The sequence below is a fragment of the Mobula birostris genome, chromosome 15 (genome assembly GCF_030028105.1).
Source record: "Mobula birostris isolate sMobBir1 chromosome 15, sMobBir1.hap1, whole genome shotgun sequence".
NCBI classification, from domain to species: domain Eukaryota; kingdom Metazoa; phylum Chordata; class Chondrichthyes; order Myliobatiformes; family Myliobatidae; genus Mobula; species Mobula birostris.
In genome coordinates, this window is record NC_092384.1 from 15,576,748 (window position 1) to 15,593,750 (window position 17,003).

General features: G+C 42.6%; 1 protein-coding gene across 5 annotated transcripts in view; it reads right to left on the reverse strand.

Moving 5' to 3' along the window:
* katnb1 (katanin p80 (WD repeat containing) subunit B 1) overlaps positions 1-16,384 on the reverse strand; it is a 70,784-nt gene extending 54,400 nt beyond the window's left edge. For all 5 annotated transcript variants that reach the window (XR_011889232.1, XM_072279360.1, XM_072279362.1 and 2 more), the window contains exons 1-5: positions 16,202-16,384; positions 9,298-9,428; positions 7,207-7,324; positions 5,046-5,146; positions 3,915-3,956 (exon numbers count right to left, since the gene is read on the reverse strand). Coding sequence is in view for 4 of the 5 variants with exons in the window: in XM_072279360.1 (XP_072135461.1) it covers positions 3,915-3,956; positions 5,046-5,146; positions 7,207-7,324; positions 9,298-9,428; positions 16,202-16,376 (567 nt within the window). In the remaining variant the exon portion in view is untranslated. The remainder of the gene's footprint in view (positions 1-3,914; positions 3,957-5,045; positions 5,147-7,206; positions 7,325-9,297; positions 9,429-16,201) is intronic.
* Positions 16,385-17,003: the final 619 nt, after the last annotated feature.

Genomic DNA, 17,003 nt, shown 5'->3' on the forward strand with positions numbered 1-17,003 from the left:
AGCCAGCTGCACCTTTCCTCATTCCCTGTCACGCCCACTGCTGAACTTGAAAGCATGCGAGGTCACTACCCATGCGAGGACATGAGTTGGTCACTAACCTACAACTACTCGATGAGTAAAAGACAAATGTCGCTTGAGAGTTTCTTTGAAAGAGATGGTCGGGGACATAAAAGGCCTAACGATGATGATTACGCAGAGACAGCTGAGGCCGAGACTGCAAAATAAAAGAAAGCTTCCTTCAACAGAAAATACGATGAGTCATACATAAAATATGGCTTTAATGTGACTGGTGACTCACACGCTCCAAGCCCCCTGTGTGTGATATGTGGAGACAAGCCGTCTAATGAAGCAATGAAGCCCTCAAAACTGCTTCGGCACCTTAAGTCCAAGCACCCTGCACTTAAAGACAAACCCATTGAGTTTTTTTGAGCGGAAAAAACGTGAGCAAGTGGGACAGAAGCAACTGCTGAGAACCTCCACAAATGCTGCTGCTCTGAGAGCGTTGTAGTTAGTGGCTAGCTGTATTGCTAAGGCTAAGAAGCCTTTCACTGTTGGTGAAGAATTGATTCTGCCTGCTGCCAAGGACATGTGCCGTGAACCGTTGGGAGAAGCTGCAGCTAACAAGATGGCACAGGTTTCTCTTTCAGCTGCCACAGTTTCAAGGAGAATCGATGACATAGCGGAGGACATTGAAGCACAGCTGTTGGATCAGTAATGAGTCTGGTTTTACTACCCGAGTCAAAGAGGTTGCTCCTGAATGCCAGTCTACACACTGTGTCACTGTGCTGACTAGCCAAAAAATGTCACCTGATCTTAACAGCATATTGTGTGACGCTGTTGAAGTTATCAATCACATCAAAGCAAAAGCCCTTAACTCACGTCTGTTTGAGCAGCTTTGCGAGGAAATGGATGCAGAACACAAACACCTTCTCTTACACACTGAAGTCAGGTGGCTATCAAGGGGGAGAGCCCTGGCCAGCGATTTTGAGTTAAGAGAGCAGCTAAAGAGATTTCTTTCAGGAAAAAAGTCACCACTGGCAGCACTTCAGTGACGAGGAGTGGATAGCAAAACTTGCTTATCTGTGTGACATCTTCAACCTGCTCAATGAACTCAATTTGTCACTTCAGGGGAGAATGACAACTGTCTTCAAGTTGGCAGATAAAGTGTCTGCTTTCACAGCTAAACTGAAACTGTGGGGACGGCAAGTGGACAGGGGCATAGACATATTTGACATGTTCCCAACATTAGCTGGGAATTTGGGAGAGACTGAGGCTCACAGCTGGTGCGCGAACACCTATCTCCGCTGTCGACAGAATTCGAGCGTTATTTCCCAACCGCAAATGACCCAAGACGTGCAAAATTCGCTTATGGTTCCGTGACCCATTTGTGAATGTCCCCGGTGAATCATCCATGTCAGCGTGGGAAGAAGATCAACTCCTCGAGCTTGCAAATGATGGTGGACTGAAAAGTATGTTTGACATAACATCTCTGCCGGCATTCTGGATCAAAGTCAAGGCTGAATATCCTGAGATAGCCACGAAAGCACTGAAAACATTGCTTCCATTTCCAACATCTCTGCGAAGCAGAGTTTTCTGCAATGCATGCAAACTAGATTGTGGAATAGACTGGACATAAGGAACCCCCTTATGACTTATAATTGACTTATCACTATATTCATGCAAGGAAAATATGCGCTGTGTGTTTAATATTAAATTCATTAGATAAACTCTTTTAGAAACAAAATTCGAGCAACACACATCAAAGTTGCTGGTGAACGCAGCAGGCCAGGCAGCATCTCTAGGAAGAGGTACAGTCGACGTTTCAGGCCGAGTTGTTTGTGTTGTTTTAGAAACAAAATTGAGTGTATTAGCCACTGATAAGTGACTTACAATTGACTTATCACCTATATTCCAGTCGTGATTAACAACCCCTCTTCCCGATCGGCCGGTCCGCAAGAATATTGTCAATATTAAACCAGTCCGCGGTGCAAAAAAGGTTGGGGACCCCTGCATTAGATAATTGCAGATGAAGGAAACCAGGTTGAGGACTGAACTGTAGATGAATCGAAAGGAACAGGAGAGACCGATGCAGTTTGATAGCAGCAGTGTCGCAGGAATTGCTAGCATTGAACTCAAGGTAGGACTGTCTTAAGGACTCCAGCTCTGGATTTTTTCCCGAGCAAGGCAACGGATGTTTGAGATCAGAGTTTTCCTTGTCCTAAACGAGAGACCAACCACAGATGATGAGCCCCATCTGCCCAGCAACTTGTTTTAAGGTGCCAGTAACGCGCTTGAACTTCTTCCAGCTCATCCACAAAACAGTTTACTCTTCTTTTCTCATCTCTTTTTCTTTTCAGGCTGGGGACCTGTTGGAGTCTGCGATCTACAGCTGCAGCTCAAACTACAGTTCTTCACAGGTGGTGGGTTCTCATTCTCAGACCATGCAGCCTGGAGTTTCAATATCTCCAGGTGAGGCCTTCAGAATGCAGCATTGTGGACAACCCAGTTCCTCGCTAATGTCACTGACTGAAGTGTCCCAGGTGACTGAAGTGTCCCAGGAGACTGAAAGAAGCAGTGACAGAGCATGTGGTGTGCACTGCTGTTGGAACGAAGGCCCCTGCACTCGAGTGATCCCTCGCTCTTTCTCTTTTTGATAGTGAATGACAACCTGTTGGTCCTTGAGTCAGGGCGAGCGGGACTCAGAGAGGCGATGCAGCAGATTGTAACATCGAAACAGTCAGCTGCTGGTCTCCCACTCTTATTTGTTGCAGGAGCAATCTCTCTCTCTCTTTCACTAGTGAGACAGACTATCCGAGATGTCAAAGTGTTGGGATGGACAGTAGCTTTTTGATGGACTCTAGGTCATGGTCTCCTGGGGGGGGGGTTTGCTATTGCTTGCATCGTGAGGTGGTGGGGAGGGCAGCCGGTGCTTTCACTGGAGCAAGTGGGAGATGGGGAGGGTTGTTGCTTTTGCAGCTGTTTGTGCATGGGAGAATGTTGGGTTCTAACATCTTCTGCCATTCATTCTTTGGGTTTTTTGTTCTCCTGTTGTGGAAGTCAAATCCGGATAAAGTCACTCAAAGACCGTATAAGTACGAACTCTTTATTCAAAGCACCCGGGGCTTACTCAGTTAGTTGCTCAAACAGGAACAGTTTGTCTGTGACTGTTCCTGCCTGATCCATTAACTAACAAACAATTCCTCTTACAACACAGATATATTTGTTCAGATAACCCTCCACCCCCCCCCACACATAGCAAGCTGGAGTCAGACTTAGCTGTTGCTTGACAGTACCAAAAGACAAATTACAAATAGAAATAATGGCCTAAATGCACAAAACAGACTGGAGCTGTTGTATCTCTACGCATGAGTGCACAAGGAGCTAAGCATCCTGAAACCCTAGCTAGCTACCATCAAGAAGAAATATTGCTGAGCACTGAATAACAAAATTAGCGCATCTATTGATCATCAGCAGTTTCTTTCAGAAAAACAGGCTGCTATTGTTTAACGCAGTGTTAACCCTTTTACATAGCTGTTTCATGGATGTCCTCAAAGAGTAAGAATTCCAGGTTGTATGCTGTATACATTCGCTGATATTAAATGGAACCACTGAACCACTAAACTGGTTCCTTAAAGGTTGTCATAGCCAGAGGAGGTAGTGGAGATAAGCTCCCACTACCTATTAAATGCTCCCAATGGCATACATCTCAAATAGCCTCTGACAACCAAATCCAATACAACAGCATAATAAAGAATAAATTAACTGTGGCCCTTCAATGTTGCTTTCTGATAAGCACCATGTCAAAATATGTTTCCTTTGGTCAAAGATCACTACAAGTGATTTCTAGGCAATTAGCTTTCCCAACAGCTGAAAGAAAATTTCCTTGCCATTCATATATTTGTTATTGCACTCACCTTGTATGTCATTACACATCCTTTCCTCCGAATGTCCCACAACTAGAAAAAGAAACAGAGCAAAATTAACAGTTGTCATGTATTTCAAATTTTTCTTTATAAATGATAAAACAAGGCATAAATGCCATGAAAATTTTCCTATTTTCTGAAGCACCACGATACATTACAAAAATGACAAATGTAAGTTAGCATAAGAAAAATTTAACACAAATTAAACAATTTACACAACAAAATATAATGATAGAGTGCAACTTGAGAGAGAGAAAAAGAAATATAGTCCAAGGTAGTGTTAGAGATTTTCCAGATTGGTTCAAAAACCCAACATCAATGGGCAAGCTGAAACTCGATGAATAGGTTTTCAAGCTCCTGTACCTCCTATATAACCATTTAACAATTACAGCACAGAAACAGGCCATCTCGGCCCTTCTAGTCCGTGCTGAACGCTTACTCTCACCTAGGCCCACCGACCTGCACTCAAACCATAACCCTCCATTCCTTTCCTGTCCATATAGCTATCCAATTTAACTTTAAATGACAACATCGTACCTGCCTCAACCACTTCTGCCGGAAGCTCGTTCCACACAGCTACCACTCTCTGAGTAAAGAAGCTCCCCCTCATGTTACCCCTAAACTTTTACCCTTTAACTCTCAACTCATGTCCTCTTGTTTGAATCTCCCCTACTCTCAATGGAGTAATGGCAATATTGAGAAGATAAAAAGCTTAAACAGCCCCAATGGTGGGCGTCCGTGATGATGGGGATGCCACCTTCCTGAGATATTGCATTTTGCAGATGTCCTCAAGGATGAGGAGCATTGTACCCATGGTGGAAACGGACAGGTGTCTACTTATCAGCATGGACATGAAAGATGCTTTATAATTACCATTATGACATATTGTGCTTTTACAGAAGAATGAATGAGTCTTGAAAACATTTTATCAGGCAACACCATCAAACAACAGAAATAAGTCAGGAGACAGTTGCATGTGTTTCTGGAGAAAGGTGATGACCTATATTTGAAATTGTTGTGGGCGGTATCCAGAGGCAGTCTTAAGTAGTCACTCTTTTTTAATTCCAAAAATCTTCTTTTAAAATTACAATTAACTTTTACTTGTTCTGTTTCATACAGCACCTTTACATTGGTATCCAGAGAACCAGAGGCCACAAACTCTCCAAAAGGATGAAAGTCTAAACTGCAAATATTGGCCTTGTGACCAGACAGTGTCCGAAGGACTTGGAAAGAAAACAAAATTAACAATGTTAATACATTATCACACCCATTGCCAAGTAATGAATTATCCATAAAGTTAATCATTTAAACATGATATCCTGATTAAAATAGTGACTTAGTTTCAAGAGTTGAATTGCAAACTTCTCAATTTGAATGTACAACTACAATTCCATACAACTTTGTACAGCTAACTTTTCAGTTGTGTTCTATTAATCGTTTTTAAAACTGCTGCAATTTTCCCTTGTCTCAATCTGGTCTTTTCACATTTTTAATTATCACGACTAAAAGATATTTCTTAGAAAAATTGTTTTACAAATGATGAGTAAAGAAAAGTGACATAATGCATTGCTACATTTTTCTTGCTCACCAGAAGTCAGAAGTTCATGTCAAGATGCTGTATAGCATTTGCTTTCTCCTTGCTGACAAACTATTCGACTTAAAATGCAGCATTTCTTAAAAATATTCCTAGAATATATTACTGGAACTTTCATGATATGAATCATTGAAAAGTGCTACTGTTTCCTTCAAAATTACTCTTTCTTAAACTTTTCAAACAATTGAACAAAGCTGAAAACATGTAATATCTTTATACTGGTACAAGAATTGGCCATTACTGGCCTTTGCAATCTTCATATGCTGCACCTAGGTATAAAGAGAAACCAATAAAACTGAACTAGACTAATTCAGAAGAGAAACTCACTTTTGTCATTACACCATTTAAAATGGTAGCAGACTTAAAAGAAGAAACTATACAGATCTGACAAAGCGATGTGTTGTTGAACTTCAAAAAGTTTAGAGTGTCCCTGAACATGTGCCAGACCAGATATGAGACATCCAAGCTGCTGAAACTTTTGAGAAAACAGAAAAATAAATTCTAATTATCTCTAAGCACAAAGTTGCTGGTGAACGCAGCAGGCCAGGCAGCATCTCCAGGAAGGGGTACAGTCGACGGTTCGGCCGAGACCCTTCGTCAGGAGTAACTGAAGGAAGAGCTAGTAAGAGATTTGGAAGTGGGAGGGGGAGGGGGAGATCCAAAATGATAGGAGAAGACAGGAGGGGGAGGGATGGAGCCAAGAGCTGGACAGCTGATTGGCAAAAGGGATATGAGAGGATCATGGGACAGGACGCCCAGGGAGAAGGATGGGGGGGGGGTACCCAGAGGATGGGCAAGGGGTATAGTCAGAGGGACAGAGGGAGAAAAAGGAGAGAGAGAGAAAGAATGTGTGTATATAAATAAATAACGGATGGGGTACGAGGGGGAGGTGGGGCATTAGTGGAAGTTAGAGAAGTCAATGTTCATGCCATCAGGTTGGAGGCTACCCAGACGGAATATAAGGTGTTGTTCCTCCAACCTGAGTGTGGCTTCATCTTTACAGTAGAGGAGGCCGTGGATAGACACATCAGAATGGGAATGGGATGTGGAGTTAAAATGTGTGGCCACTGGGAGATCCTGCTTTCTCTGGCAGACAGAGCGTAGGTGTTCAGCAAAATGATCTCCCAGTCTGCGTCGGGTCTCGCCAATATATAGAAGGCCACATCGGGAGCACCAGACGCAGTATATCACCACAGTCGACTCACAGGTGAAGTGTCGCCTCACCTGGAAGGACTGTCTGGGGCCCTGAATGGTGGTAAGGGAGGAAGTGTAAGGGCATGTGTAGCACTTGTTCCGCTTACCATGTGTAGCACTTACCTCTGTTTACAAAAAACAGTTAAGTGCATTGGACGAAGGGCAAATGGGAATTAAGAACACAGAATTTAGTTTAGTCGCAATGTTAAATACTTGGATAGATTTAAAGGCACACTCAAATTCATTCATTAATAAGTTTCCACAGTTTATCAGAAGACTACAAATGCTATCTTTATCTTCAAGTAAAACATGAAATTAGACATTTATTTTCTGACAATAGCTGTTCTCCTTATGTAATAGGAAATAGAGTAGCTGGCTAAACTTAGTGAAGATAATTTGAAATTTTGTTTGAAGGAGATTATATAAGAACTTTCGAGTGAAAAACTGTCTTTAAAAAATGGGCATTAAATTTTACAAGAATAAGCAGTAACTTACTCTTAGCTGCTTCCAAATCCCATATTCTCAGTGATCCAGACTGTGAGCCTGCAACAACCAACTCCTCAGAGTCTTTAAACTGAATGCATTCGACTGGTGTGCTGTGACCTGTAAGACTCTATAGTGAAATTTCTCTTTTAAACAGGCATTGTTATGCTGTACAAAAATAAGGCTACATTCATGCATGCTAATAGGAATGCAACATTTGAAACATATAGATAAAAGTCCAGGATTCCAGTTTAGAGGAACACACTAAATTATTATCATCATTTAAATACATGTAACAACTTTTAACAAATTTAGCAGTCAACCAAAAAATTATATTCCACAAAATTTCACAATAATATCAAATCTTTTTGTAGAAGTACAACTATTTATACTTTATACTTTATTGTCGCCAAACAATTGAGACTAGAACGTACAATCATCACAGCGATATTTGATTTCTGCGCTTCCTGCTCCCAGGATTACAAATTGATAGTAAATATTAAAAATTTAAATTATAAATCATAAATAAATAAATAGAAAAATGGAAAGTAAGGTAGTGCAAAAAAACTGAGAGGCAGGTCTGGATATTTGGAGGGTACAGCCCACATCCCGGTCAGGATCCGTTCAGCAGTCTTATTACAGTTGGAAAGAAGCTGTTCCCAAATCTGGCCGTACGAGTCTCCAAGTTCTTGAGCCCTCTCCCGGAGGGAAGAGGGATGAAAAGTGTGTTGGCTGAGTGGGTCGTGTCCTCGATTATCCTGGCAGTACTGCTCCGACTGCTCCGACAGCGTGTGGTGTAAAGTGAGTCCAAGAACAGAAGATTGGTTTGTGTGATGTGCTGCGCCGTGTTCACGATCTTCTGCAGCTTCTTCCAGTCTTGGACAGGACAACTTCCATACCAGGTTGTGATGCACTCTAGAAGAATGCTTTCTACGGTGCATCTATAAAACTTAGTGAGGGTTTTAGAGGACAGGCCAAATTTCTTTAGTTTTCTCAGGAAGTAAAGGCGCTGGTGGGCCTTCTTGGCAGTGGACTCTGCTTGGTTGGACCAAGTCAGGTCATTTGTGATATTGACCCCGAGGAACTTAAAGCTTTTGACCTGTTCCACTTGCGCACCACCAATGTAAATTGGGTCGTGCATCTGCTACTCCTTCTGAAGTCAACAATCAATTCCTTCGTCTTGCTGACGTTGAGGGATAGGTTATTGTCTTCGCACCATGCCACCAGGTTCTTAACTTCCTCTCTGTACTCAAACTCATCATTACCCAAGACATGGCCTACAATTGTTGTGTCATCAGCAAACTTATATATTGAGTTCGATGGAAACTTGGCTACACAATCATGGGTGTACAGTGAGTACAGCAGGGGGCTGAGTACACAGCCTTGTGGGGCACCGGTGCTCAAGAGTGATTGTAGAGGACAGCTTGTCCCCTATTTTTACAGCCTGGGTCCTGTCTGTGAGGAAGTTGAAGATTCAGCTGCAGATCTGAGTGCTAAGGCCCAGGTTCCAGAGCTTAGGAATCAGTTTATTTGGAATGATGGTATTAAAGTACCATGATGGTATTTGTCAGCAGTTCAAAAATAAACTTTATTCATTCAAACAAGACAGCAGTTCAGTGACTCCCTAGAACTCACGGGTGCATTCAAGAAAAAAAGTACTGGCTGGTACACAAAATACTTCAGCTGTTAAGCAGATTGCATTTTATTAATTTAAAAAAACATTTAAAATACAGATAAACAAAGCCAGTAATGTAAAAGTCATTTACAATTACAAAAATAAAGCAGACAATAAATTAACAATCTGCCTTTTGCAATGATGACCCTTTGAAATTATCAAAAATCTAAAGTTTATGCGCCACTTGGAACGTTGGATGAAAATACGACCCAATTTAAAAAATGCTAGTGCACCTTAACTACAATATCAGGGTCATTCACTGTTCGCCAGTAGAAATATTTACAAATCCTAGCCATGGATCAGTATGGCTTATGAAATTACTATGTGTAATTCTAGTTTGAGGGCAAAGTCATAAAGCAAAACTACACAATTTTATATAAATTCAGTGTTGGAAAATGTTACCACTATCCCAGCATCTATCAGCTTACCATAATACAGTTTGGTTTGCTGACTGACCACAAGTTGACGCGACAGTCTTCACCACCAGTGGCCAATAATCTGCCCGAATTTTTCCCCAACACCAGACAGGTTACATTTCCAGCGTGTGCAACAAACTCCTCTATATGGGAGAGGTAAAAGAATTTCAGTAATCAATTTGACATCTCGTAGCAATTTAGCCACTTTAACAATAAAACTCAAAAAGTTGGCAAACAGGCAGAAAGAAAAACAAGAGCCAAGCCAACAAATGTACATTTCCTAAACATCTTAGTCACCTAGTAATTCAATATAATCTGTAATTCATAAACAACCAAATCAATTTGTTCTCTGATCAAAATATATCAAGTATTATAATTCATATAATATCCATCAATAATCTATTCCATACATTGAAGCTCAACTTTAAAACCTCTCCTATAAATTCTCTTCTGAAAATACCACTTTCCCACACTATCCCACTCACAAATCTAGTTTTATCTCCTTGCTCACCAGTTTCCATTTAGTCCATGGCTTTGCTAATGCAAATCTATAACAAACATAAATAACCAAGGCTACTTCACACAAAATCTTACCGCTAGTTACAGACTCCAGTCAATAGACCGAAGGCCTATGACAAGTGATGTGCTTTATGGTTCGCTATTAGACCCATTACAGCTGGTCTTTAATTTCAATGATTCGGATAACAATATATAAGACATGCTTAGTAAGTTTGCAAAATACACTGAAATAGGTAGTGCCATAAACGGAGCGTAGAAGAATGAGGGGAGGTTTGATAGAGGTATATAAAATTATGATGGGTATAGATAGAGTGAATGCAAGCAGGCTTTTTCCACTGAGGCTAGGGGAGAAAAAAACCAGAGGACATGGGTTAAGGATGAAGGGGGAAAAGTTTAAAGGGAACATTGGGGGGGGGGGCTTCTTCACACAGAGAGTGGTGGGAGTGTGGAACGAGCTGCCAGATGAAGTGGTAAATGCGGGCTCACGTTTAACATTTAAGAAAAACTTAGACAGGTACATGGATGAGAGGTGTATGGAGGGTTATGGTCCAGGTGCAGGTCAGTGGGACTAGGCAGAAAAATGGTTCGGTACAGCCAAGAAGGGCCAAAAGGCCTGTTTCTGTACTGTAATGTTCTATGGTCTATAACCAAAGTTCAAAGTACATTTATTATCAAAGTATGTATTCATTACACCACTTTGAGATTACCACTTAATAAGTGCAGCCACGAAACAAAGAAACCCAATAGAACCCATAAAAAGACCAAACACCCAACGTGCCGAGAGAGAGAGAAAAAAAATCAAATTGTGCAGACAATAAAAGCAAGCAAGTAACATTCAGAACACAAGTGAAGAAAACAGAACAAAAGTGAAGAAAACAGACATGAAGCCTGAAGCAGCCCACAGCCTCAGTTTAGCGCAGAGCCAAACAAACATCACGGAACAGCGAGGAGCTGAGTTGAGATAGCAATCAGGAATTAGAGCACTTGATCAGCTGGGAAAGTGAGCATTAAAATGGCAAATGGAGTTTCATTTGGAGTTTAGTGTGAGGCATTACATTTTGGGAAAATAAGGGTAGGACTCTCACAGTGAACAGCAGCATCCTGGGAAGTTTGTAGAACAGAGCAACATAGGATTACAAGTACATGGATCTCTGAAAGTACCATTACAGGTAGGCAGAGTAGTCAGGAAGGCTTTTGGCACACAGATTCAATCAGATAGGTGAAGCCAGGTGGGTGGGAAAGGTAAAGGCTGGAGAGGAAAGAATCTGACATAAGAGACTGGGTCATAGGAGAGAGAGGAGGAGGGGCACCGGGGAGGTGATAGGCAGGTGAGAAGATGTAAGAGGTCAGAGTGGGGAATAGAAGAGGAGGGGAGGGGAAGGGATATTTTTTAAAAATCAGAAAGGGAAACTGATATTCCTGCCATCAGGTTGGAGGTTGCCTAGATGGAATACACGGTGTTGTTCCTCTACTCTGAGCATATTTGAAACACTGTGTTCATTTTAGGTTGCCTGTTATAGAATAGATGCTATTAGCTGGAAAGAGTACAGAGGAGATTTACACCAATGTTGCTGGTACATGAGGGGCTGATGTACGAAAAGAGGTTGAACAGGCTGTGACTCCAGTCATTGGAACATTGGAGATTGAGGGGTGATCTTACAGAGATGCATGAAATCATGAGGGGAGTAGATGGAACGAATGCATACAATGTTTCTCCCTGGAGTTAGGGAATCACGAGAGAGCTTACCTTTAGGATGGGTTGGGGTGGGGGGTTGATTTAATAGGAATTTTCATTCATTGCAGGATAGGTACCAGAAGACAGGAGGATAGCTAAAGAAAGGGCAATAGGGATAAGCCAGGAAACTACAGTCTTGCATCAATAGCAGGGAAATTATTGGGGGATAAAAACACTAAAGAGCAAGAATTAAGTTCACTTGGAAAGGTAGGAACCGATTAGAAGCACACGACATTTTATGCAAGGGAAATTCTATCTCACAAATCTGATGGCTTCGTTTTTGGGAGCCAACTAAGAAAATTGATGCAACACACATCAAAGTTGCTGGTGAACACAGCAGGCCAGGCAGCATCTCTAGGAAGAGGTACAGTCGACGTTTCAGGCCGAGACCCTTCGCCAGGACTAGAAAATTGATGAAGGCAGGATGGAGGACATGATTTGCATAGATTTTGGCAGAACCTTTAGCAAAGTCCTCTTTGGTGGGCTATTCCAGAAGATTATGGTACTGAAATGGTGACAAAATGCAGAGGATAGTAGTTAAGGGGTGTTTTTCTGACTGGATGTCTAAAATCAGTGGTGTACTGCAGGGAATCAGTGTTTGTCAAGTATGTAAATGACTTGGAAGAGAATGTAGATGAAGTGACCCATAACTTGGTGGAGTATTAGATAGTGAAGAAGGTTGTGAAAGGACATTAATCAGCTGAAAAGTTTGGTGGGATGGTGCCAGGCAGAATTTAAGAGTCAGAACACTACACCACAGAAACAAGCCTTTAAGCCCATCTAACCCAAGCTGAACTGTTATACTGCCTGGTCCCTCACCTTTACTATAGTCCTCCACACCCCTTCCCTCCCATTCACGCACTTTTATTAAATGTTGCAATCGAACCTACATCCACTAATTCCGCTTGCAGCTTGTTCCACAATGCACCACCCTCTGAGTGAAGAAGCTCCCAGGTTCCCCTTAAATATTTTACCTTTTACCCTTAACCTATGTCCTCTAGTTCTAGTCTTACCCAAGCTCAGTGGAAAAAGTCTGTTTGCATTTACTCTATCACTACACCTCATAATTTTGTATATCTTTATCAAATCTCCCCTCATTCTCCTATGTTCCAGGGAATAAAGTCCCAATTTATTCAACCTTTCCCTACAACTCAAAGCTGCTGCACAGGTTGACTCTGTGGTTAAGAAGGCATACAGTGCATTGGCTTTCATCAACCATGAGATTGAGTTTAAGAGCCGAGAGGTAATGTTACAGCTATATTGGACGCTGGTCAGACCCCATTTGGAGTACTGTGCTCAATTCTGGTTGTCTCACTACAGGAAGGACGTGGAAACCATAGAAAGGGTGCAGAAGAGATTCGCAAGGATGTTGCCTGGATTGGGGAGCGTGCCTTATGAGAATAGGTTGAGAGAACTCAGCCTTTTCTCCTTAGAGTGACAGAGGATGAAAGGTGACCTGATAGGGGTGTACAAGATAATGAGAGGCATTGATCGTGTGGATAGTCAGAGGCTTTTTCCCAGGGCTGAAATGGCTAGCATGAGAGGGCATAGTTTTAAGATGCTTGGAAGTAGGTACAGAGGAGATGCCAGGGGTAAGTTTTTTTTCATGCAGAGAGTGGTGAGTGCGTGGAATGGGCTGCCGGTGGCGGTGGTGGTGGAGGCGGAAACAATAGGGTCTTTTAAGAGACCCCTGGATAGGTGCATGGAGCTTAGAAAAATAGAGGGCTATGGGTAAGCCTAGGTAGTTCTCAGGTAAGGGCACGTTCGGCACAGCTTTGTGGGCCGAAGGGCCTGTATTGTGCTGTAGGTTTTCTATGTTTATGTACCTCAGGTTCTCAAGTCCTTGCAAATTCCTTATAGATTTTCTCTGTACTCTTTCAAACTCATTGATATCTTTCCCGTAGGTAGGTGACTAGAACCGCACACAATACTCCAAATTAGACCTCACCAATATCCTATTCAACTTGAACATAATAGCCAGACTCCTGTATTCAGTATTCTGATTTCTGAAGGCCAATGTGCTAAAAACTCTCTTTACGAACACATCTATCTGTGATACCAGTTTCCAGGAATTATGGATCTGAATACCCATACCCTTTTGTTCTACTATAGTACTCAGTGCTCTCCCGTTCACATATATATAGCCCATGATTGACTTCTCAAAGTGTAACATATTGCACTTGGCTGCATTAATACTTTCAGCCCATTTTTCCAGATTGTCCAGATCCTGCTGAAAAGTTTGATAGCTTTCCTTGCTGTCCACTACATCCCAATTTTGGTGTCATCTGCAAATTTGCTGATCCAGTTTACCACACTGTCATACAAATCATTATTTTACATGACAAATAACAACAGACCCAGCACCGATCCCTGCAACACACAAGTCACAAACCTCCAGACAGAGAGACAACCACTCTCTGCTGTCTTTCATTAAGCCAAAGTCGAATTCCATTGACTACTTCATCCTGAATGCCTAGCAATTGAATCATCTGGACCATTCCACCCGCCCCCATCCCCCACCCCCATGCAGGACTTTGTCAAAGGCTTGCTAAAGTCCATGTAGACAACCTACTGCCTTTCCTTCATAAACTTTTTGCTAGCCTCCTTGAAAAACTTTATAGGATTGGTTAGACACAACCTACCAAGTACAAAGCTCTGCTGACATCAGGTCCTATCCATCCAAATACTTGGAAATTCTGTCCCTTCATCCAGACAAGTGCAAGGTAATGCATTTTGGGACATCTAATCCTAACAGGATATGTGAAATAAATATAACTGATAACTAAAATCTTACTCCCAGTAAGATGGTAACATGCCGAGTACCTATGCTCCACCCGCCACAAACAGCGAGATGCCCCGACAGCCACCCATTTCAATTCTACTTCTCATTCCCATTCTAACTGCTGCGATGAGGCCACACTCAGGTTGGAGGACAACACCTTATATTCCTTCTGGGTAGCCTCCAACCTGATGGCATGAACATTGATTTCTTGAACTTCCAGTAATTGCCCACCCCCTCCCCTCCTTCACCACTCCCAATTCCTGTTTCTCTCTCTCAGCTTATCTCCTTTCTTGCCCATCACCTCCCTATGGTGCTCCTCCTTCCTCCATTTCTTACATGGTCTGTCCTCTCCTATCTCCAGCCCTTTATCTCTTTCACCAAACAACTTCCCAACTCTTTACTTCACTCCCTCTCTCAGTTTCAACTATCACCTACCACCTTGTACTACTTACTCCCCCCCTCCACCTTTTTACTCTCACTGCCCTTTCTTACCAGTCCCGATGAAGGGTCTCAGCCCGAAACGTTGACTGTACTCTTTTCTATAGATGCTGCCTGGCCTGCTGAGCTCCTCCAGCATTTTGTGTGTGTGTTGCTTAGGATTTTCAGCATCTGCAGGCTTTCTCATATTTGAAGCACTATACCTACTTGGTCACCATCCCCATAATTTACATAAATTCATTCATTCCACCGCAGATGCATCTTCACTGAAACTCATACTGTCTACAAGAAACACCACAGGAAGTTGCCAGACATTTTGAATGGCACCTCCAAACAATAACCTCAGCAACCCACAATGACACTAGTAGTGGTACACAAAGCTTTTTAAAAGACTGGAAGGTACCAGTGAATCATTCATCTTGAAGTCAGTGATGGGACTTGTGAAATCCAGATTTTTTTCGTACTCTTACATCCTGTCTCCACAGTTCTGCAAATTCTTTCCTTTCAGATAGCTTGCCTTTGAATAGAACAAGTTAATCCATATTTACAGCTATTCTGGACACTGTATAACCCCTCACCTCATTTTCAGTTCATTTCCAAATCACCTTCATTCTCTATCCCTCCTTTACAGAGGTGCTACTGTCCATGCTTTCACCTATTATAATTTTATAAACTGCCTTTTCTGCTCCAGGGAGAATAACCCTGGCTTCTCCAGTCTACCCATGTGACTAAAATGCATACAACAGGGCAGCACAGGAAGCCCAATGTTACATTGAACCAGCTAAAAAGCAAATCAAAAACATCCAGACACCAATCCCTCCTACCTACACAATGTCTATACCCTTCCATCCATGTGCTTATCCAAACATCTCTTTCAAGCCTCTAGAGGGAATCTATTTACCTCTACCACCATACCAAGCAATACATTCCAAGCATCCACCACTGAGTAAAAAACACATTCCCCCTTGAACCTGTTTAACCTGGATAACCTCGTTATCCCTCCACACCTTCGCTCCAAATGAAGACCTATTTTTCCAGTTCCAACATGTTTGCAGACTCAAAAATTGGCCTTCCCACATAGTGCCTGACTTGCTGAGTTTTTGTTTTACATAGCTTTTGTATTTTGTGCCTCTACTTAGAAAGCCCAAGATCCCCGTTTGCAATTATCTTCACAATCCTTCGCATAATCTATCTTATTTTTCCCCAGTTTTCATTTTTCTCCTGCTCCCTGACACTCCTCCCAGTTTCTATCTACCCCACCTCCCTTCCCTCTCTCTCTAGTCTGTTTCTTGCAGCTTTCTCACTATTCTGACTAAATCCCTCCACAGATGCTGCCTGACCCGTTGAAATCCTCTCTCCCAGCACTTTTGTGTGCGTTGATCTCCACCTACTCCCATCCTTTCCTTGTTTGCCTGGTCCCCTCCCGCTGCCTCTCGACTTACGGAGCTTCCAAGCGATTTTCGTCGGTCCCGAAACCGCCATCCTAGAACCGGGAAGAGGGGATGCAGGGGCCTGCCGCTGCCCAGCTCGATTTCGGGTGGTTGCCCGGGTTACAGCGCAAGGCCGGAGATCGGTACAAATCAAACCGCTTCCCCACGCATGTCGAGCACTGCGCATGCGCAGTCGTTCGGCCCGCGGCCGCGGCTTGAGCTGTGAAACTACGCAGGCGCGTTCTCGGCAGAGGTCGGGGGCTGGTTGCATCAACCGGTAACTGATTGGATAGACGGTACTCGGCTTGCAGCGCCAAACTGTCATATAAACGCACAATCAAAATGTCCTTCCGCTACTTTCTCACTTGATTCGTTTTATTCTTGTTCTATACCGATTATATTAAAACGGGAAGTCAATATGTTTCTTCGGTCGGACTAAATGAAGCGTCCTTTCGAACAGTTTACGTCCTCACGGTAACAAGATAGCCAATCAGAATAAGCGACATGAAAAGTTCTGCTCTGAAAGGAAGTAAGGGCGCATGCGCGGCATTCAACTTGTCTGGCTTCACAACTTTTCCTGAAGGGGTTCCTTCGGACCGAAACGTGGACTGTACTCTTTTTTTCCCCACGGATACTGCCTGGCCTGCTGAGTTTCTCCAGCATTTTGTGTGTGTTACTTGAATTTCCCTTATCTGCAGATTTCCTCGTGTTTTGACACATAAAACTGGCTTAGCGGGTGCTAATGTACCCAAGTGACCGTTGAATATCATTTCTGTTGTTAAAGTGCACTTGTGTATTCAACTTAGTGATGCTA